The 18,751-nt window shown below is 63.3% G+C and overlaps 7 protein-coding genes across 7 annotated transcripts in view; 5 read left to right on the forward strand and 2 right to left on the reverse strand.

Annotated features, from left to right (window-relative positions):
* Positions 1–265, forward strand: part of F751_5708 (Protein transport protein SEC23) — a gene marked incomplete at both ends in the record, with an annotated part of 5,478 nt that extends 5,213 nt beyond the window's left edge. The window contains one exon of the mRNA XM_011403198.1: positions 41–265. Within this exon, the coding sequence (XP_011401500.1) occupies positions 41–265 (225 nt within the window). The remainder of the gene's footprint in view (positions 1–40) is intronic.
* A 314-nt stretch (positions 266–579) lies between these two features.
* Positions 580–2,511, forward strand: F751_5709 (hypothetical protein; the record flags this gene model as incomplete). The annotated part of the gene is made up of 4 exons (XM_011403199.1): positions 580–692; positions 1,215–1,515; positions 1,837–2,102; positions 2,340–2,511. 4 exons carry the CDS (start codon positions 580–582, stop codon positions 2,509–2,511), a joined length of 852 nt encoding a protein of 283 aa, XP_011401501.1.
* A 301-nt stretch (positions 2,512–2,812) lies between these two features.
* On the forward strand, positions 2,813–5,359 carry F751_5710 (hypothetical protein; the record flags this gene model as incomplete). Its single annotated transcript, XM_011403200.1, has 5 exons — positions 2,813–2,857; positions 3,079–3,960; positions 4,141–4,247; positions 4,525–4,772; positions 4,995–5,359. The coding sequence occupies 5 exons, from the start codon at positions 2,813–2,815 to the stop codon at positions 5,357–5,359; spliced, it is 1,647 nt and encodes a 548-aa protein (XP_011401502.1).
* Positions 5,360–6,676: 1,317 nt separating this feature from the next.
* Positions 6,677–9,306, reverse strand: F751_5711 (L-galactono-1,4-lactone dehydrogenase 2, mitochondrial; the record flags this gene model as incomplete). The annotated part of the gene is made up of 5 exons (XM_011403201.1): positions 6,677–6,965; positions 7,129–7,946; positions 8,261–8,601; positions 8,882–9,070; positions 9,279–9,306. The coding sequence occupies 5 exons, from the start codon at positions 9,304–9,306 to the stop codon at positions 6,677–6,679; spliced, it is 1,665 nt and encodes a 554-aa protein (XP_011401503.1).
* A 553-nt stretch (positions 9,307–9,859) lies between these two features.
* F751_5712 (Ubiquitin thioesterase OTU1) lies at positions 9,860–11,571 on the forward strand (the record flags this gene model as incomplete). Its single annotated transcript, XM_011403202.1, has 4 exons — positions 9,860–9,905; positions 10,032–10,300; positions 10,530–10,984; positions 11,196–11,571. The coding sequence occupies 4 exons, from the start codon at positions 9,860–9,862 to the stop codon at positions 11,569–11,571; spliced, it is 1,146 nt and encodes a 381-aa protein (XP_011401504.1).
* A 3,415-nt stretch (positions 11,572–14,986) lies between these two features.
* F751_5713 (60S ribosomal protein L19-2) lies at positions 14,987–16,097 on the forward strand (the record flags this gene model as incomplete). The annotated part of the gene is made up of 3 exons (XM_011403203.1): positions 14,987–15,098; positions 15,386–15,508; positions 15,730–16,097. 3 exons carry the CDS (start codon positions 14,987–14,989, stop codon positions 16,095–16,097), a joined length of 603 nt encoding a protein of 200 aa, XP_011401505.1.
* On the reverse strand, positions 15,687–16,394 carry F751_5714 (hypothetical protein; the record flags this gene model as incomplete). Its single annotated transcript, XM_011403204.1, has 1 exon — positions 15,687–16,394. The coding sequence occupies one exon, from the start codon at positions 16,392–16,394 to the stop codon at positions 15,687–15,689; it is 708 nt and encodes a 235-aa protein (XP_011401506.1).
* Between the last annotated feature and the right edge of the window lie 2,357 nt (positions 16,395–18,751).

Below are 18,751 nucleotides of genomic sequence, written 5' to 3' on the forward strand. Positions count from 1 at the left end.
CCACCTCCCACCCACCCCCACCTCCCACCCACCAACCCAGGCCCCAGCAGCGGAGGCAGAAGCCATCATAGCGCGCCGCTTCCCGGTGCCGCGGCTCACCGTCTGCGACCAGAACGGCTCCCAGGCGCGCTTCCTGCTGGCCAAGCTGAACCCCAGCGCGACCTACCAGTCCAGCGCTGCGCTGTCCAGCGAGGTCATCATGACCGACGACGTATCGCTGTCAGTGTTCACGGAGCACCTGAAGAAGCTGGCGGTGCAGAGCTGAGAGGAGTGAGGGCGCATGCCGGCCAGGAAACACCTCCATGCGCCATGCACAGACCCCTTGGCTTTCGCCTCGTCACTCCCCTCACTGATCTCGCCCGAACCCCCTAGACTTGGTCTGTGTTGCATGCTAGCACGATCGACGCAGTTCCCAGCCGAGACGAAGCGGGGGTGGGCCATCGAACTCCGGAAGCGCGAGTTCGACGACCCACGGTGGGGGGCGGGTCTGAACACCACTCGCGTCCCGTAACAGCCCGGATCCCGCAGAGCAAGTGCAAGAAGCAAGAGACACGGGTAAGAGCTCCGCGATCCGCAAGCATGAGGTCAGCATGGACGCAGGCCCTGCTGCTCCTGGCCGGGACAGCATGGGCTGTGTCGGCAGCCAACACCCCGGGACGGCAAGTCACCATCGCCGGCATGCGGCTCAACACGTGGGCGTATCAGGAGAAGAGCGCCACCAACCCCCTGGATGATATCTGTGAGTACCCCCTCGAGGCGAGGGCCGGGCGAGTCCCCCAGCAGGGCGTCAGCATGCTCATGCGGCACTGCGCGCCCATACCCTCGCCATTCCATGCAGGTTGAATATCCTCGGCGCGATGCTAAACAGTGCCTCAGCTCAACACCTCTTGTTCCCTCTACATCCCACAATGCAGCCCTGGCCCTATCTGCATCTGCGGAGACTGCGGTGCTGTGCTACTCCACGTGGTACCCCGTCACCACATGGAACATGTTTGTCCACGTCCCCTCCGTCGCCTGGCCCAATATCTGGTGAGTTTCAGGGGTGGCTTGGTGCTTGAGAGTCCATCCTGATTCAATGCGCTTGCTCCTGCACCCTCTGCCGTTGGCAGGCCCATCACTCAATGCGGAAGTGTCGCCTGCGCCAGCCCCTGCGCTTGGAGAATCGCGCTGGCCATGACATCACCCCTCCCCCCCCGTCCCCCCACACACATCAGGTACTTCCCCATGAGCACCCTGATAGGCAGCTGGCCCCTCCAGGCCGGGGACAACCTGGTTTGCGAGCTGTGGGAGTGCGACGGCGGCGTGGGCGGGTGTGACCCGGCCAAGCCCTCCCTCCTGCCCAACGCCACGGCGGGCGACGACCGGCTGGGGGAGCTGACCCTGGGCATGGACGACTACGCCGCGCAGCTGACGCTGACCAGCAGCTTCAACACCAGCGCCACGAACGCCGCGGCGGGGGTCATGCTGGAGTGCGACGAGTGCTGGCAGCTGTGGAGGGACAACAACGGGGCGTGGGTGAACCCCTACCGCCAGGGCGACCTCCCCGCCTCCATGCGGAGCGGGGCGGGCATATCTCCCCCGCCCGCGCCGCCCGCCGGCGCGGCGGGGTCCTGGCTCGTGGCGGGCCAGGCCGGCGCGGCGCCAGAGTCCGGAGCAGCGCCCAAGGAGGACGCAGCCAAGCCTGCCGCCAATGCCCCGGTCGCAGCCGCACCCGCCCCGGCGACCAGCGCCCCGCGGGCGGCCGCGCCCTCCCCCACGCTCGAGAGCGGTAGTCCACGGTCCACGCCGAGCGCCTCCCCCACCGCGCCAGCGCCACCCTCGCCCGCTCGGCAGCAGGTCCTGGCGCCCGTGCCCTCGCCCCCGGCCCCACAGGAGGTCACCTCCTTTGATGGCCCCGACGAGAGCCCCTCGCCAGTGGAGCAGAGCCCTGCGACGGCCGAGAGTCCCGCGCCGGCCGACGCGCCGGTGAAGGGCGGTGGCCTGGCCACAGGCGTCATCGCCGCCATCGGCGCGGTCGTCGGGCTCCTCGCCCTGCTGGCCATAGGCACTACCATCTACTGCGCTCGCCGGGGGAAGTGCTGCTTCGGACGCGGCAAAGTCTCGTGAGTTTCAATGAGGGTATTTCAGATGCCGGGCTGCAGAGGGGGTTCTTGAGGGACCAGTGAGAGGGCGGCCCGGCGCATGCACCATGTCAGGGGTCCTTTGCACACTACATGAGCCCTCCTTCTGCGGTGTCCTAGTTAGATAGGGTATTTCAGTATTCCTGGGCACCCCTGCCCAGCACACCCCTCACACATGCACAAACACATGTACAACCTCCTCCCAACCACCGTCCCCAGGCCTGAGACGGCGCCATCGGACGCCGAAGCGCAGGCAGAGGACCCAGCCCTGCACGTGAACGTGAGGAAGCCGAAGCACGCCCTGCCCCTGATGAGGGCGGCCAATGCCAGCGCGGCCACCGTGACGACGCCCTGGGCGCCAGACCTCCTGGAGGGCCGCAGCGATCCATGAATTGTGTGGAAGTATGTCGGCATGCCTGACCAGGAATAGTGTTGTTATTTCATTGAAGCTTGTTAAGTGCCGTCAAATAACTCCATCCTTACTCCTCCCTTGACCCTGCTGTGTGCTTGGATTCATGTCGATGTTTAACCTGAAGTACCTGGTCGGCAGTTGTGCGCGAGAACGATGTTCATTACTGCGAGGAACGGGATGCTGTGAGGCACAGCGCACCTCCACCTCGTCACCGTATCGGGGCTGCAGTGTACCACAGGCAATGTGATCGGGAGGGAGCTGGCCCCCAAGGTTTCTCGGCATGGGGGAGCTAGCCCCGGAGGACGCGGTGCACCGCACACGCACCGTCATCCTCATCGCCGCCGCGTCGATCTTAGAAAAGGCACGGAGGTTGGAGCGTGCTGGGGAATGTGGGGATGCGACGGCAACCCGCATGGCGCCGGGACCGGGCCCTCGCTACCCCGGTCGCAGAGCGTCGAGCCCCAATAGCACTTTCAGGCCGGTGCCCTAGGCTCAGCCCTCAGCCCTCAGCCCTCCCACCCCTGCACCCTACCCTTCCCCCCCTAGTGCGATGAGCAGATCCTGCCCGCCCTGTACGCCTGGGTGGGGGCGGCCTTCCAGGCCACCCCCACCCAGCTGGGCAACCTGGCCCTGGCCCGCGCCATGATGCAGGCCCTGGCCAGCCCGCTGGGCGGCGTCTCGAGCGCCCTGGCCCCCCGCGGCGCCGTCATCGCCGCGGGCTGCCTCATCTGGGCCACCTTCACCGCCCTGTTCGGCACGCTCTCCTCCTACGCCCTGGCCGTCCCCGTGCTGGCCATGAACGGGCTGGGCCTGGCCCTGGTCATCCCCAACGTCCAGAGCCTGACGGCGGACTACTACCCCCCCGGGGCGCGCGGCCGCGCCTTTGGCGCCCTCTGGCTCGTTATCAGCCTGGGGGGCATGCTGGGCGCGCTGTACGCCACCAACATGGGCGCCGCAACGCCGCTGGGAGTCCCCGGCTGGCGCTTCGTCTTCGTATCCGTCGCCGTCGCCTCCGCCGGCGTGGGTCTGGCCAACGGCATCTGGGTGCACGACCCGGGCTACGCAGGGCGGGCCGCCGCCGCTCGCGAGGCCGGCGCCTCGCTGTCCAGCACGCTGCGGGCCATGGGCGCGGGCGTGCTGGCCGTGGCGGGCATCCCCACCTTCCTCCTCATCATCACGCAGGGCATCGTGGGGTCGGTGCCCTACGCATCCCTCATCTTCCTCACCCTCTACCTCCAGCTGGCGGGCATGAGCGACGCACACGCCAGCCTCCTGGTCGCCGCCTACCTGGCGGGGGGCGGCGTGGGGGGGCTGATCGGCGGCGCCGTCGGCGACCTTGCCGCCCGCCTCTCGCCGGGGCACGGCCGCATCCTGGCCACGCAGTTCAGCGTGGCCGTTGGCATCCCCTTTGCCTGGGTCATCTTCCGGGTGAGCCCGGGCACCGCCTGGAAAGGGGGTTTTGGGGCCGGGTATGAAGGGGATGGGAAGGGAATGGGAAGATCCGTCGGCACCCCACATTTGCCCCCTCGAGGAGCGCTGGCCTCCTCTTGCATGACCCTGCCTCCACTCTGCCATCGGGCCAACCCTCACCCTCCCCACCCTCCAAAGGTGCTCCCCATGGATGGCAGCACACCGACCTTTGTGCTCCACCTGATCGTCATCCTGCTCTTTGCCATGCTCACGGCTTGGCCAGGGCCCTGCTGCAACAACCCTGTGTGAGTCGGTGGTTGCAGCCTGACAGGGGGATTCTGGACTATGAAGGAAGGGGAGTGCAGGAGGAAAGAGGTGGCTTGTGTGCTGCGCTGTATGGAGTATGTGTCGCGCTGGCACGGCTGGCATCCCTCTCACCCAGCGGATGTTCGGAGCGATCCGATGCACCCCCAGCAGCGTCCCCGGGACTCTTCGCCTCCCACCTGACTCGCAGCTGCCCCTCGCCTCGCTGCCCCATCCCCTCCCTGAAAATCTCACCCCCCCTCTCTGCACATGTTTCAGGTTTGCCGAGATCGTGCCTGCCGCGCAGCGCAACCTGGTCTATGCCTTTGACCGCTGCTTTGAGGGCGCGGTGGCGGCCTTTGCAGCCCCGCTGGTGGGCCTGCTGGCAGAAAAGTGGTACGGCTTCTCCGGTGCCAGCACCGTGACCGGGAACAGGGAGCGGGACCTGGCAAACGCACGGGCCCTGGGGTCAGCGCTCCTCGCCTTCCTCGCCATCCCCTGGTTCATCTGCCTCTGCGTCTACTCAGGTACCAGTTTGGGCGTGTCTTGAGAGCTGACTGGGGTTCGGGCGCAGGTCCCGTCTCAGCCACACTGCCATGCAAGGGGATTCGCGCATGCAGCCGTGGCAGGCAATGGAGCCGAGTGTTGTCTGGGCGCCCGACCACCACCCAATGCCACCCACCCATCAACCTCGACCCCCGCTCCAGATGAAGCATTTCTGTTCTCCCCCCGCCCCTCCCCCCCACAAGGGCTGCACTGGACGTATCCGGAGGACAAGCGCAAGGCGCTGAAGCTGGAGATGGAGCTGGCGGAGCTGGAGATGCGAGTGTCCGGCCTGTCCTGGGACGAGGCCGGGGAGGACAGGGAGGCGCGGAGGGGCGCCGCCGAGGAGCAGCGGCTGCTGGCCGAGGAGGGCAGGCAGTCCAGGCCGCGTTCGCCCCCGAAGCCCGAGAGGTCTGCCAGGAGCAGGATCGGCGCGGCGACGGTCGCGGCGCCGGTCCAGGGCCTGGCACGCAGCCCGCGGGCCTCTGCCGCGAACCTACGGGGCGGCGAAGGCGCCGAGGCCGGCCGAGCCGGGTCTCTGCGGAGCTGGCCCAGTGCGGTCAGCCTCTGAGTGTTGCAGGGAGTTGGCTTCCCAACTCCCCATGCAACGCTGGGTATGCACCGGGTCCCCCGACTCGTTGACCTCGGCTGATACTTGACATCACATTTACCTTGCAACAACCCCCGCCCAAGGCTAGGGGGACTGAATTTTGTAGGAAACTGGCACATGTCACTGGAAGAAATAAGAATCTACTGTGTCCATGGGAGCTTGTGTGTGGCAAAGTAGCCTTGGGCTCAGTCCAGGGCTGAGGAGGGGGGCGAGCCACGGACGCAATTCCAAACAAGGCATACATTAATGCCCGAGCGTCCTCCCGCTCTGTGCGCCTAGCCCAATCTCGCAATTCCCCTGAGTCTCAAGGCTGTGCCTCTCATCGCCTACTCAGCACGGCAAGAATGAGGGCCACCTGCGCACGGCAGGTCCCAGGGAGAGGCGAGGTTGGTTCATGGCTCTCAGGTATACCAAATCTGCAGCCTGCACCTCAGGGACAAAGCGGCCCCTTGATTGGTATCATGCTCCCCAACTATGCATCCCGGGTCTCTACCCACCAAGAGCACATGGGTGAGGGTGGGATTGAAGCCGGAGGGGCTTCCCAGCACGCTCTCGAACACTTGGACCAGCTTCTTGAGGACTGAGCGTGGTGATGGTACGGGACAGAGTGAGTTCCGGTGTTCTAAGGGATAACATCATACCAGTTGTGGATTTCGTAATGCTGCCTTGAGCTGTGCATCCCCACCCATGCCCACCGCACACACCTGGCTGCACACTGTCCAACAGCAGAGGGTGGCGGGAGGAGGAGAAGCGCTCCAGGGCGACGTACGCGATCTGTACGCCAGGGATGCGAAGGGAGTCGATGAACGGACGGAATCATCCGATTACATGTCTCCTGGTACTCTGGATCACACTCCCGAGGTGCACCTTGAACTGCGCCAAGCTCAGCACGCTGGCGAAGATGAGGAGGGTGGGAGTTATCAGCAGACCCAGCGGCCCCAATCCGCCCAGCACCATCGCACGTGATGTTTGAATGGAAACCTTTACTTCGAGAGAACAGTCTGTCAGGTTATCCTTTGACGCAAGCCTTGGTCTATATATGAAGTGCTTGCAAAGTGACGGGACGCGTTCGCGCGTGCGCCCAGCCACAGCTGGTTTTGAGTGACGACTCCCCTCGCCCATACCTTGAATGCTGACCACCCTTGCTGAATCACGAGGGGATACTGCAGCACTTGATGCGAGGAAAGCTCAGAAAATCAAACATCATACTTGTCATGCAGCCCAACAGCGATGCATTCGCACATGCTCAACCAGCGTCCAGCACAGCGTTGGGACCTTTCACGCCGCCTCGGCCCTGGCAGCAGGCTGGCCCTCGTCAGAGTCTCCAGCCTCCTCTGTCTGTGGCAGTGGAAAAAGAGCATTCACCCAGTCATTGGACAGGATGTTCTTGGGGTCCAGCCGCCGTCGCGCGGCCTGGAAGGCAGCCACCGGGAACCTCCTCCCCAGCCTTTGCCTCAGGGCCTCCAGCTCGGCGGCATCCTCAGGGGGCTCCACCTTGGCCCAGTGCTCGACGGCGTCGTACTTGTCGAACAGCGCCTCGGAGACGAGGGTCCTGTAGCGCTTGAAGCTGTGGCCGGGGCGGTGGGGTGGGGGTGGTTGAGGGGGCCCGTCGTGAGGGAGGTATGATCGACATTTCCCTTGGACCATTGAGAGAGGTATGCATGGACCCGTGACCACTGCATCCTCACTCCCACATCTCCTGGCCCCCATTGAAAACAGACAGCACACACCTCTGCACGACGGCGTCCCTGCGCCGCTCCCCCTCCGCGTCGCCGTCCTCGGGCACAGGCAGGTACTGGATGATGCCCACCCAGGAGAAGAGGTCGGCCGCGCCGCCACGCGCGGGGCTCATGGCCGAGGCGCTGCCCGCCGTCCAGCGCTGCTCGATGGGCGCGGGCGCGGGCAGGCCTTCCCGCTCCACCAGGGCCAGCAGGTCACGCGCGTAGGCCAGGTCGGCGCCCGCGGGCGCGGCGCGCGTGCCCGTGGCGAAGCACGCCTCGCTCACGCACTGCTGCCCGCCGCAGTCGAAGCCCAGGACCTCGTCGCTCCAGCCCACGCGGTGGCCCGCCGAGCCACGCCAGTAGGCGGCCTCGGCCGCGTTCACGCGTCGCACCCAGCCGGCGTCCAGGGGCGCGTGGGCGAGGAGCTCGTCGCGCAGCTGGAAGGCAGACAGCGGTGCGGCCTCGCGCTCCGAGAGCAGGCGCGCGGTGACGGCCAGCGCGCGCAGCGCCGCTGCGGGGTCGGCTTTGCCTCGTCCCGCCGCCGCCGCAGCCGCCGCGATCTCCGCCTCGGCGCGCGCGGCGGCCTCGGGACCCGCCTCCACGCTCTGCACGACCACCACGGCGTCGGTGTGCGGGATCCACATGTAGCGCAGGTGCCGCGCGGCGGCCAGGCGCGTCGCGTGCGCGGCGCACACCTGCGCCGCGCTTTCCACGCTCGTCGTCTCCAGCAGGCGGTGCGCGGGGACGCAGCGCAGCGTCAGCTCCGCCACCACCCCCAGGCAGCCCAGGCCCACTCTGGCGAGCCGGAAGAGCTCCGGGTCGGACTCCTGTGCGTCGTGTGTGTGTTTGAGGGTGGGGCGTGGTCGAGGCTCTGCAATGGCAGGTTCAGGACTGGGAGTCCCTTGCACGAAATGCAGCGCTCACACCGAGTGGGTGTGGGCCAGGGCAGTGTGCACGATGCTACTCCAGCACCGGCAGGTGGTGGCCGTCGTCTCATGACCCTTTAATTCCACAGCCAGCCTCCCAGGGTGACCCTCCTCTGCCATGGGGCCACTTCACCACCTCACGGTCCTCTCCACACCCTCACCCCACCTCACTCCCCGCTAAACCCTCAAACCCCCAACAGACACACAGGGCTCACCTCTGTGATGTCCAGGACACCCTCCGCCGGGGTCACCAGCTTCATGCCCACCACCTGCGCGTCCACGGGCGGGATGCCCGCGCCCGTGCCGTGCGCGCCGGCCTGCACGAAGCCCGCCACGCTCTGCTCCCGGATGCTGGCGTAGTTTTGCAGGGTCAGCCCGTGCTCGCGCAAGCGCGCCGCCACGTCGGCGATGCGCGCGCCGGCCTGCACGGTGACCAGCCGCCGCTCGGCGTCGATGGACAGGATGGCGTCCATGTGGGCCAGGCTCAGCATGCCCTCCTCCGAGAAGGCCATGCCGTTGGGGGAGAGGGCGGAGCCCACCACACGCAGCCTGCTCCCTGTTTGGGGGGAGGCGGAGAGAGGATTTGGGGGCATGAATCTTGATGGTGGTGGGCCACTGTGTTGAACCAGCTGTCGAGTGAGGGGGAGGAACAGGCGGGGGGGGAGAGGCTCACAGGAGAGCCTGCCATTCGCTGCCATGGCTGTCAGCGTGGGGAACTCCAACAACCGTTCAAGGCACGCTCGCGTGACATCGGCCAAAACAGCATGCTCACCGAGCAGGCATTCCATGCGCAGATCCATGACATCCATTTCCCAATACCACCCCACCGTACGCACCGCCTTTGTGCGCGAGGTTCATGATGTTCTCCAGGTCCTTCAGGCTCTCGGGCTCGTACAGGCGGTGCGCCACCACGGTGTGTGTTCCGCTCCAATTGCTGAACTCGGCCTTGGGGGTGGCGCTGAGGATGGGGTCCCGGCGCGCAAAGCCCGAGTAGTAGCTGGCTCCGGCCGCCCCGACCAGGAGCACTGGGGTGGGGCAATGCGTTGGGATGAGGGGGGGTGTTCGTGAGAGGGCCGGGGCTGGTACTGGGACGTGGAGGGGTACATGTGTGCGCTTTGGATCATCGAACGACTTCCAGCCGCATCCCCGCACGTGGGGGACGATGCCAAAGCTCTGGGCCCTTGCAGCCCCCCCACCAATCCCTGATGCCAGAGTAGGCAGACAGGCACCCACCTCCAGCCAAGATGTTGTTCCGCTTCATGGCCCGGAGCTCCTCAGGAGTAGGGGGCCTGAAGGGGTGGGGTGCATCATGGGGCGCAGGCCGGGAGGCTCTCGAGGAGAAGGACCTTGATTCTCCACCACCTGGAGTGAGTGGGGTTTCGGGTCAAAGATGAGCAGCCAGAGACTCTACAGTTCTCGATGGTCCACCCAGTCCACAACCTGCATGCATGTCGATCCTCTCGGCAGGCACTCACCCTTACAGGTCCCAAGCACACGCCTCAGGAGGCGCTGGAGGCTCCGAGGAGCATGTGAGGTGCTCGCCATAGCCCGCCCAACGCCTGCCCCCAGAAGATAGCTCACACCCCACGCTAAGGCAGCATGTAAAATCCTCGCATCCGACAGACATCAAATTGTGGTTCCTCGACGATGGGCTCACCTCGACCACGGACATTGTATCGGTGGGTTCCGATTGTTCGCGCCCAGGCGCGTGCTGGTGTGTCAATCTCGATACGAACCAACCTGTCCCTGAACGCTACGCACGAATGCGAACTCTCAATGGCTGACGATCCTGATATCTGCATGAACTTCGCGCAATGAATCTGAGGGTGCGAGGCCCTCGGGGACTGGCTACCTTGCCAAGTGAGTGGGGGCCTGTTCTTCCTCTGGGCTCCTCGTCCAGGCGGGTCGAGATGCAATTGAAGCGCACTCCCCTGTAGCATCCATTCCGATGCACCGCAATCACTCCAACAAAAAGCTTGCGTGCAGGCGTGGACCCCACCACCTCCACCTCGGAGTTTCGGAACTTGCTGGAATCCGCGACCGGCATCCCCGCCCTCCGACAGGAGGTTCTGGCAGGCTTCCCCCCGAGGCCCCTGGACCTGACCAGCGATGTGTCGATCACGGTTCTGGGCATCAAGGCGGGGGACATGCTGACCGTGAGGGAAAGCGTCCAGGCCCTGCGGGAGCCAGCCGGCGAGGAGCAGCACACTGAGACCGCATCAGAAGTCTCCACACTGCATGCCATGGAAGCGATGGTAGGACGTCTGTGGGGTGGTGCAAGGTTGTGCTGTGTCTGGGGCCAGCACTGGGGATTGGCGCACTTGGCGCTCTCTTGCTGCGATGAGGACGTCGCCTCCAATGGGGCATGCTCCTGCCTCACCAGTCAGGCCTCCCCAACCCGATGCCGTCCTAATATGCACAATGCCCGTGCAATCGCACTCAGAGCATCCCTCAAGATCGATGCAATTCATACATCTTCCACAGGATGAGGACGAGGCGCTGGCGCGCGCCATTGCTGCAAGCCTGGACGAGCCAGCGGCTGCCTCCCAGGCCCCTCCTGCGCAGCCCCGCCCCGCACCCGCCGTTTCTCGGCCCGCCACCCGCATCCACACCCTGGCAAGCGCGAGCGGGAGGGATTCTGGCGAGGCGCACGCCGCGCCCCCACCCGGCGCCGAGGTGATGCTGCCGGACGGCAGCTGCCTGGTGCGGCGCGTGATCGACGCGGACAACAGCTGCCTGTTCAACGCGGTGGGGTACACCATGGAGAGCGGGCTGCGGTACAAAGCTCCCGTCCTGCGCCAGATGATCGTGGAGGCGGTACTGGCCGACCCAGGGCAGTGGAGCGCCGCCGTCCTAGAAAAAGACCCTGTGGACTACTGCGCCTGGATCGACGACCCACACCACTGGGGCGGCGCCATCGAGTTGTCCATCTTGTCCAAGTGAGCGTGTGTGTGTTTTTTGGTGGGGGGGGGTTGAACAGTGGATCAGGGGGGTGATTATTCAAGGGGAAGTCGGCGAGAGGATGGGTACCTGCGGGTGGGTTGCAAAGCCCGTGGAGGGACGTGAGGGCAACAGCAGTGTGGTGGAGGCATGAGGCCACGGCAAGCTTCTGTCCTGTGACTGGCCGGCCCCTCCCTTTCCACCGTGCAGGCGGTACGGGCGCCAGATCGCGGCCTTCGACATCCAGACGCAGCGCCTGGACCTGTACGGCTCCGAGCACGCCGACTACACCGAGCGCGTGCTGGTGCTCTACGACGGCCTGCACTACGACGCGCTGGCGGTGTCGCCCTTCCCCGGCGCGCCCGAGGACATGGACGCCACGGTGTTCCCTGTGGACGGCCGGCGTACGCGCGAGGTCATGGCGGCGGCGGGGCGGCTGGTGGCGGCCGCGCACGACGCGCGCCAGTTCACCGACACCGCCGCCTTCACGCTGCGCTGCGGCGTCTGCGGTGCTGGCCTGCGTGGCGAGCGCGAGGCGGTGGGCCACGCCAAGGCCACGGGCCACGCCGACTTCTCAGAGTACTAGTGGAGTTTTCTTAAAGGGTGTGAGTGTGTGTGGCCGAGGGGGGCTGATCGTCACGCTCTGGGTCTCGGTGAAGTGGCCCCGTAGGGCCGAGAGAAGTGGTGCAAGGCGGGGCGAGATGCATGCTGGCCATGGCCATGACGCGGCAGGCCGACGTAGACGCCCCAACCGAGACCTCCTCTCCTGGAGATTGTCCGCACTGAGCCTCTGCGACACCGTGCATATGCACACCGCTGACACACCCGCTGCCGCCCTTACTTCTTTTACACACAAACACTTGCTTGCCCTGCCTGCCCCGGGATCATAGCAGGCACTCTCATTGCCACGGGTGCCCCATTGCAAGCACTGCACCTACAACATATAAATGTGGGGCAACCAACGACACACCTCCAGCTCACTCGGGTTCCATGGCCTTGGCCAGCCCCTGCGCAAAGGCCCGCTTTGCGTCGGGGGCCACAGGGTCTTGACCCAGGTACATCTCGAACAGGCCCTTCACCAGGGTCGGGGAGGCAATGGTGCCAGCCTGGGGGATGGGTGGGTGGGTTAGGGAGCTGTGTCGGACGCACGATGGAAGGTGGGGAAAGCTGGCTCCTGCACAGCGTCGGCTCGTTAGCATCGGCACTGCAATGGCTGGCGATCGACAAACCCTCCCAGCCCTGCTCACACAGCCTCTCGATGCCCCTTGACCCCTGCCATTTGGAGCCCGTGCTGCAGTACCTCACCTTCACGCCATCTATATATGTATCAAGCTGCGTCCCGGAGGTGGTGAAGGCCACCTCCGTGCCCCTGTGGAAGCCCTTGCTCTCAAACTGCGCCGCAAAGGCCGGCAGGGAGGTGGAGTCCCCAGCCTGGGGGAGGTGATTGGTAGGGCGACGTGGATCTCATGAGGCCCAGACATGCTCAGAAGTTTAGATCATGCAGGGCTTGAAGTGACTGATGCCTTGCAGTGAAGATAACACGAAAACCAGGGCACCATACATCAGCCAGCCAACGATGAGAGAGCACGAGGGTTCTAAGAACCCAGTGACTGCACCCCTTCCCACCCCAGCCAGGAGGCTGGAAGGCCGAGCGCCACCCTTACTCACACCTGCTCCATCACCGGCGCCAAATTCTCCTCCAGAGCGTGGAGAAATCGGCTCTGGGTGACGAGCCGGCTGGTGATGACGATGCGGAGCGTCCTTTCCAAATCAGAACCATGGATCAGGACTGAGGAAGGTGGGGGAGCGAGGTAAGGAAACGCGGAAAGGGGGATGTAGACAGTGGATGGGGAGGCGATGGGGTGGTCAAGATTGTATGGTCCAATTGAGTTGTGGGTGCCACACGTGTAGCCCTCACACCACAAGCCTCCACCCATGCATGGTGACCGCACCATCAAACATCTGGCTGAGAGGGAGTTCTTGTCCCTCGGCAGTCGCCTTCAGTCGTGGCACGTCCACATAGAGCCCCAGGCTATAGACTGCAAAGAGGATAGGTACACTGGGCTGCTCAACACACGCCATCGACTCGAATCCTCAAATGCCATGCAGCCGTCGTCCAGACGCGCCACACACTCACTGTCCAAGTTCTTGAACCCTGCCAGCTTCCTACTCCTCACTCTGGAGGATGATGGAATGAACAGGGTGTCGTCACAGGCAATCCAACTGGCGGAGTACAGCTGTCGTGGAGGATGCTCAGAGTGGTCTCACCCCCTCGCCAGACCATCTGCAGATCTCACACCCCACAACCCCAGCGACGGCTCACCCAGTGCCGATCAGGACGGGACAGGGTGACTGATCAGCACGCAGGCAAAAGTCGCCTGGGTAGAAAGTGCCTGTGCGCGGCTCCTTGGTTGCAGGGGGAGCATCGCGGCTAGCATCCTGGCTGAGGCTGATGCTGCCGAACGGAGTGTGCGGCCGCACCGCTGGGGGCAGGGCACAATCTAGCCTCAACTTCTTGGCATCTCCCCGGGCGATGAACATCATGAAAGGTAGTTAAATCTATGCTGGTCTGATGCTGCGATGGGAGGGATGCATGCCGTGACATCGGGAGAGATTTCGCATCGGATCCTCCCGATGATGTTCTGGGCGCATCACGGCAACTCCGAAAAGCAGGGTGACATTCTATACTTTGAAGTCCACCGCTGAATTGGAATTGACAGATGCAAACTTCGTCATGCTTATAAGTGTTCCCTTGTGCAAGGATTCATTGTCAGCAGGGCGGTATGTGTGCCGTTACAGACACATTCATGCTGCTGGCTGAGGATCTCCTAATAGCAACTTGCTGTCTTGTAGCAATTGCCAAAAGATCCCCACAAATCAGTCCTCTTAACAAATGCTATTACTCCTACATGTCCTAGCACATAGCTGTGGAAATCACTTTAGGACGCTATCTGAACACACTACATGCGAGTGCATCTCGCCAAGACTTCTGTTGGAATGAACACTCTTGTAAATACATCAAGCAAGATCATAAAGCCATTCCTCTTGACCCTGCTCTCGCTGGTTGGACGTCCAGCACAACTTCAATGCGTAATCAGATAGTCGATGCAGCAGTGCTGCTTTGCAGAAGATGGCGGCGGGACTCTCTCCTTGAGCTTCGCTAGGTGACTTTAAAGATCGTTTGCCCATGCCAAGGTTCTGCGAAGGTTGAGGTAGTGTTTCGCAGGGAATGATAGCAGCTATAGAAGCAGCATGGTACGGGTGCCCTCGTGATTCTTGATGAGTGCAGTTTGATGCCATATGAGTCCCCCAGTCGTCAGAAGCTACCCAGAGGAAGCGATTGGAGTGTGCAGCCTTCCAAGTCTCCAGAAATGATTTTTCAGGCAAGCACAATCGCAGGTGCTATAGCTGAAACTTCAAGCGCAGGCCTCACATACGCTGTGGAAGGAGCCCTGTTTTCGAACATCGACTTCCATCACATGCATGGATTGCATGGTAGCCCGTTGCTTGTCGACGGCTGGTACCCACTGCCCCTAGAATAGAACATTACAGCATGAGCTGTTCGGCAGCTTGCACTTGTTGGTCAACCTCCTCTCAACCCGATCAGGCACTCAGGGTTCTCAGTAGTCAGAGGAGTGACTGAATCGGACGGCAGCTGGACCTTTGGTGGCTGTCCCTGATGGCAGTCCCCAGTCTGCGTCATGGTGAGAAAAGCATGAACGGTTGCAACCCCCATCAATCACACTCAGCATGCCATGTGTAGGTTCACACCATCTTGCCCTCACGAGCCTCTCTCAGGTGCACAGAGCGCGCTTGTGGATCGAGACCATCGGTCGCCAGCCGGCTGTCGTATGCCAGGGCGCAAAATAGAAGTTCACGTACGCCCCTTTTGACCCGGGCCGCCCCGACTCCTCGCGCAGACAACCCACAAGCTCCAGTGGTGGCCCGGCCTCTCCCTCTTTCAGGCCACAGGCCCCGCAACGTAGCAGGGCGCTCTCGAAATGGTGGCACTCAAACTGCAGAAGCGCCTGGCGGCGTCCGTGCTGGGATGCGGTCTGCGGAAGGTGTGGCTGGACCCCAATGAGGTGAACGACATCTCCATGGCCAACTCCCGTGAGTCCGTGGAGGGTATGGATAAGGGATGAGGGCCGCGATGAGCAGCCAGCGGTGGGCGGAGGCGCTGCCCGGCTCGGGCGCAGGCGGGCATGGCTTCCCGCCCCGCCCTGTCTCGGCTCCTCTGCGCCTGGCACGGCCTGGGAGCCCGGTCATGGATGCTGTGGGGATGCGAAGCTCTTCCTCTGCTGTCCCGCTGGCCCGGCGAGTCCCTGGCGGATAGGCCCGGCCTCTCGTCGCAAACGTTTGGGCTGACGGCCCGCCCCCTCCCCTCTCCATCGTCACAGGGCAAAACGTCCGCAAGCTGGTGAAGGACGGATTCATCATCCGCAAGCCCGAGAAGATCCACTCCCGCTCTCGCGCGCGTGCATCGGCAGAGGCTAAGGCCAAGGGCCGACACACTGGCTACGGTGCGTGTTTTCCTCACGACGGAGGGGGGGAGATTGGTGGGCACTGCTGGGCGTACATGAAGCCCCTGGGTCTTTGTGAGGGTGTGTGAAGTTCACAGCAGCCCTCTCCCACAGCCTCTGTCCGTTCCTGGATCGTGGGATGCATGGTATGGCCCCGTCCCCTCTACACCACCTTCCACTACTTCACAACCCCCCCCTCCATCCCGGGCACCCACATGCAGGTAAGCGGCGCGGAACCCGCGAGGCCCGCCTGCCCACCAAGGTCTTGTGGCTGCGCCGCCTGCGCGTGCTGCGCCGCATGCTCAAGAAGTACCGCGACTCCAAGAAGATCGACCGCCACCTGTACCGCGAGCTGTACCTGAAGGTCAAGGGTAACGTGTACAAGAACAAGCGCGTGCTGATGGAGGCCATCCACAAGCAGAAGGCGGACCGCATTCGCGAGAAGGCGCTGGCCGACCAGTTCGAGGCGCGCCGCGCCAAGAACAAGGCCATGCGCGAGAGGAAGCTGGCGAGGAGGGAGGAGCGCCTGGCGGCCGGCATCGTCGGCGTCACCGACGCCCCCAAGGGCGCCGCGCCCGCCAAGGCGTGAGGGCCTTTGGGGCGGGCGGCGGGGTCCGGCGGCGGGGGATGTCCCCCGGCCGGCACTGGTCGCCCTCTCAGGCTCGCGTCTCTGCCACTTGCTGTAAGCTGACACGGATACTCTTGCGGCGACCGCTGATGGGGTCGAGGGGGGCAGGAGGGTAGGGCTTGTTGGCTGACAGGGTGCCGGATGAGGTATCAGAGCATTGTGGGCCCCCTGGGGCCGAGACTTCATGCTGCACTGCAGCAGGCAATCACTTTGGGAGAACGAGGGGATTGTCGCATTGGGCAGCCACACAGGGAGCATCAGGTTTGCAAGCAGCGGAATGAGCGGTGGCGGAGACGTCACCCGACTCCCGGCAGCCTGTCCCCAGGGTTGATCTGGGCGAGGTGTTGGGAGTGGTGGTGGTGTGAGGAGAGGGTCGGAGGGGGTGCGCCGCATTGTGTCGCCCTGGGCTGCACATGGCCATCCCTTGGCCTGTCTCCATGCAGCGCGGCGACAACAGCAATCAGGAGGAGGAGTTGGGGGAGGGAGTCGCCCACCTTCGACATCCAGTACACCCACCTTGAGCCGATCCCCCTTCCAGTCGATCATGTACCGCGCCTCTGGCTCCTCGACGCCAGCGGGCGGGGGCGCGGCCGGGGCGCTGCCACCCGCGCCATCCCGCAGCCCGCTGAGCAGGATCCCCCCCTTGGTAGCCTCCAGTATCTCCTGGCTCTGAACAGGCGTCTCCCGGTACACGTGCCAAACGGGGGAGCCATGGACGATCGTGTGGGCCAGCCTTTCGCCCCACGCCCTGTGCTGATCGGCCGGGATGGAGGCCCAGAGGCTCTCCAGGGCCGCCATATCAGGCATGTCCAGCTCCAGCTGACGGGAGGAAGGGAGGGAAGAGGTGGGGGTTGGGTGTTGGAGGAACTTGGTGGGAGGAGCATCAGGCACAGCAGGGGCTCGAAGGTGCAGCAAGGGAGGGCAACAGGTTTCCAGAGGCCAAGCGTTGCACCGCACCCACTCCTGATCAGTGCTCCTGACGGCTCTAGAGTCCCCAGCGCTGTCTTGCCAACCCCCCTCCCCCCATGCGTGAGATACCAAGTCCGCACCTTGCCCTACCTCTATCCTGCTCTCCGGGACGCCCACCGCCCCAGAAAGGATGCGGGCGTCGGATAAGCGCAGGCCAGCCTCCTGCCCAATCGTCAGGATCCATTCCTGGATGTGGGCCAGCGCCTCCTGCTTCGACCCGTACCTTGTAGGAGGGGAGGTATGGGCGCTATGGCCATGGCATGCTGGCATGAACAGGCAGAGAGGCATCAGTCTTGGTGCAGAGGACGAGCAGGAGCGGCAGCAATCCCTTGCCATCAAGATCTGATGACTCCATTAAACATCAGTACCGGGTCTTACTTGACATCGAACAACCAGCGCGCGCGCAGGCCGCAGACTGGCAACACTGGGCGAGGTCGAGGCCGTCTCAGGCCACGCAGCGGTGAAAGGGGCTGCTTGCAAGAGATACAATGCCCCTGGGCATGCAACACAGGCATTGCGGCCTTTATGTCGTGAATAAGTTGAGGTAGACTGGTGCTATGTGGCGATCAAGTGCACGACTGCTTGCATGCCATGTGGATTGCTAGGAGCACGGGTTTTAAAACCAGCATCAAGAGACTGCCAGGGACATATGCAGAAAACTGGCCAATGGTGCACCCCACAATCCTCGGTGTACTCTCTGAATGTCCCTTTTGTGTTTGCAAGGCATGCAGAGACCGGGGCGGGGATTCATCTTATGACCGACTGCACAATGGGGCCATCGCATGGCCTGACGCCCCAGTCTTTCGTCTCGATCAATCGGATTGCCTGCCCTCCAGACATGATGTATGTTGAAGTTATACTAGATAGAAACCGCTATCGAACGACCGTCCCTGTGCACCTGAATACTAGAATGTCCAGCAGCCACCGACGCAAAAGGGGAAGACTCAGGGTTGTGGAGCCCAAACAGAAAAATCTGCATCTTCATGGCAGAGCAGCGTAGGATCCTCCAGGGTTACCCTTTCTGAGTGACCCAGAGACTCCTCAGCATCTGTCTCTGTCTCCACACTGTCTGTATCAACACCTTGTACTTGGCAGTGATTCTGAACTATTTTATAGAATACACAATGTTCCATCCAAGGACGGCAGGCCTGCCAGCATGAGACACTTGACGGTCAGAAAACAAGATGAGTTATTCAAAACATCTAGAAAATGGCAGTCAGACCGTTGCTTTCCATATTTTTCCAAGGGTGGTAGTGCTGCAAAATGGCTTTGCTTGGAGCCTTAACGGCACAAGCTTTGGGATGGCGGTGGCCAGCTTTGCTCCAGCTTGATAGGAGAGCTCTTTCTAGGTAGCAGTGGCTGCGAGCTTGCGAAAGGAGGCAGATGTTGCTTTTTTGCCTGGCGTACGCGATGGCGTTTTTGACAGTGACAGCGGTGGCTTTTTGGATTGGGGAAGTGAGCTTTTTCTTCGTGGAGGAGGCGACCTCCTTGCTGTGGGTGTTGGTGCAGTCCTCTTGGTGAGCTTGGAAGACATCTTGGATACTGGTTGCCGGGTGATCTTTGTTGTGGGAGGTGATGCCTTTTTTGACGTGGAAGGCGCTGGTTTCCTTGTTGAGGGAGACGCATGCATCTTTTGTGCACAAGGT

Source organism: Auxenochlorella protothecoides (assembly GCF_000733215.1).
Source record: "Auxenochlorella protothecoides strain 0710 unplaced genomic scaffold scaffold69, whole genome shotgun sequence".
NCBI lineage: Eukaryota > Viridiplantae > Chlorophyta > Trebouxiophyceae > Chlorellales > Chlorellaceae > Auxenochlorella > Auxenochlorella protothecoides.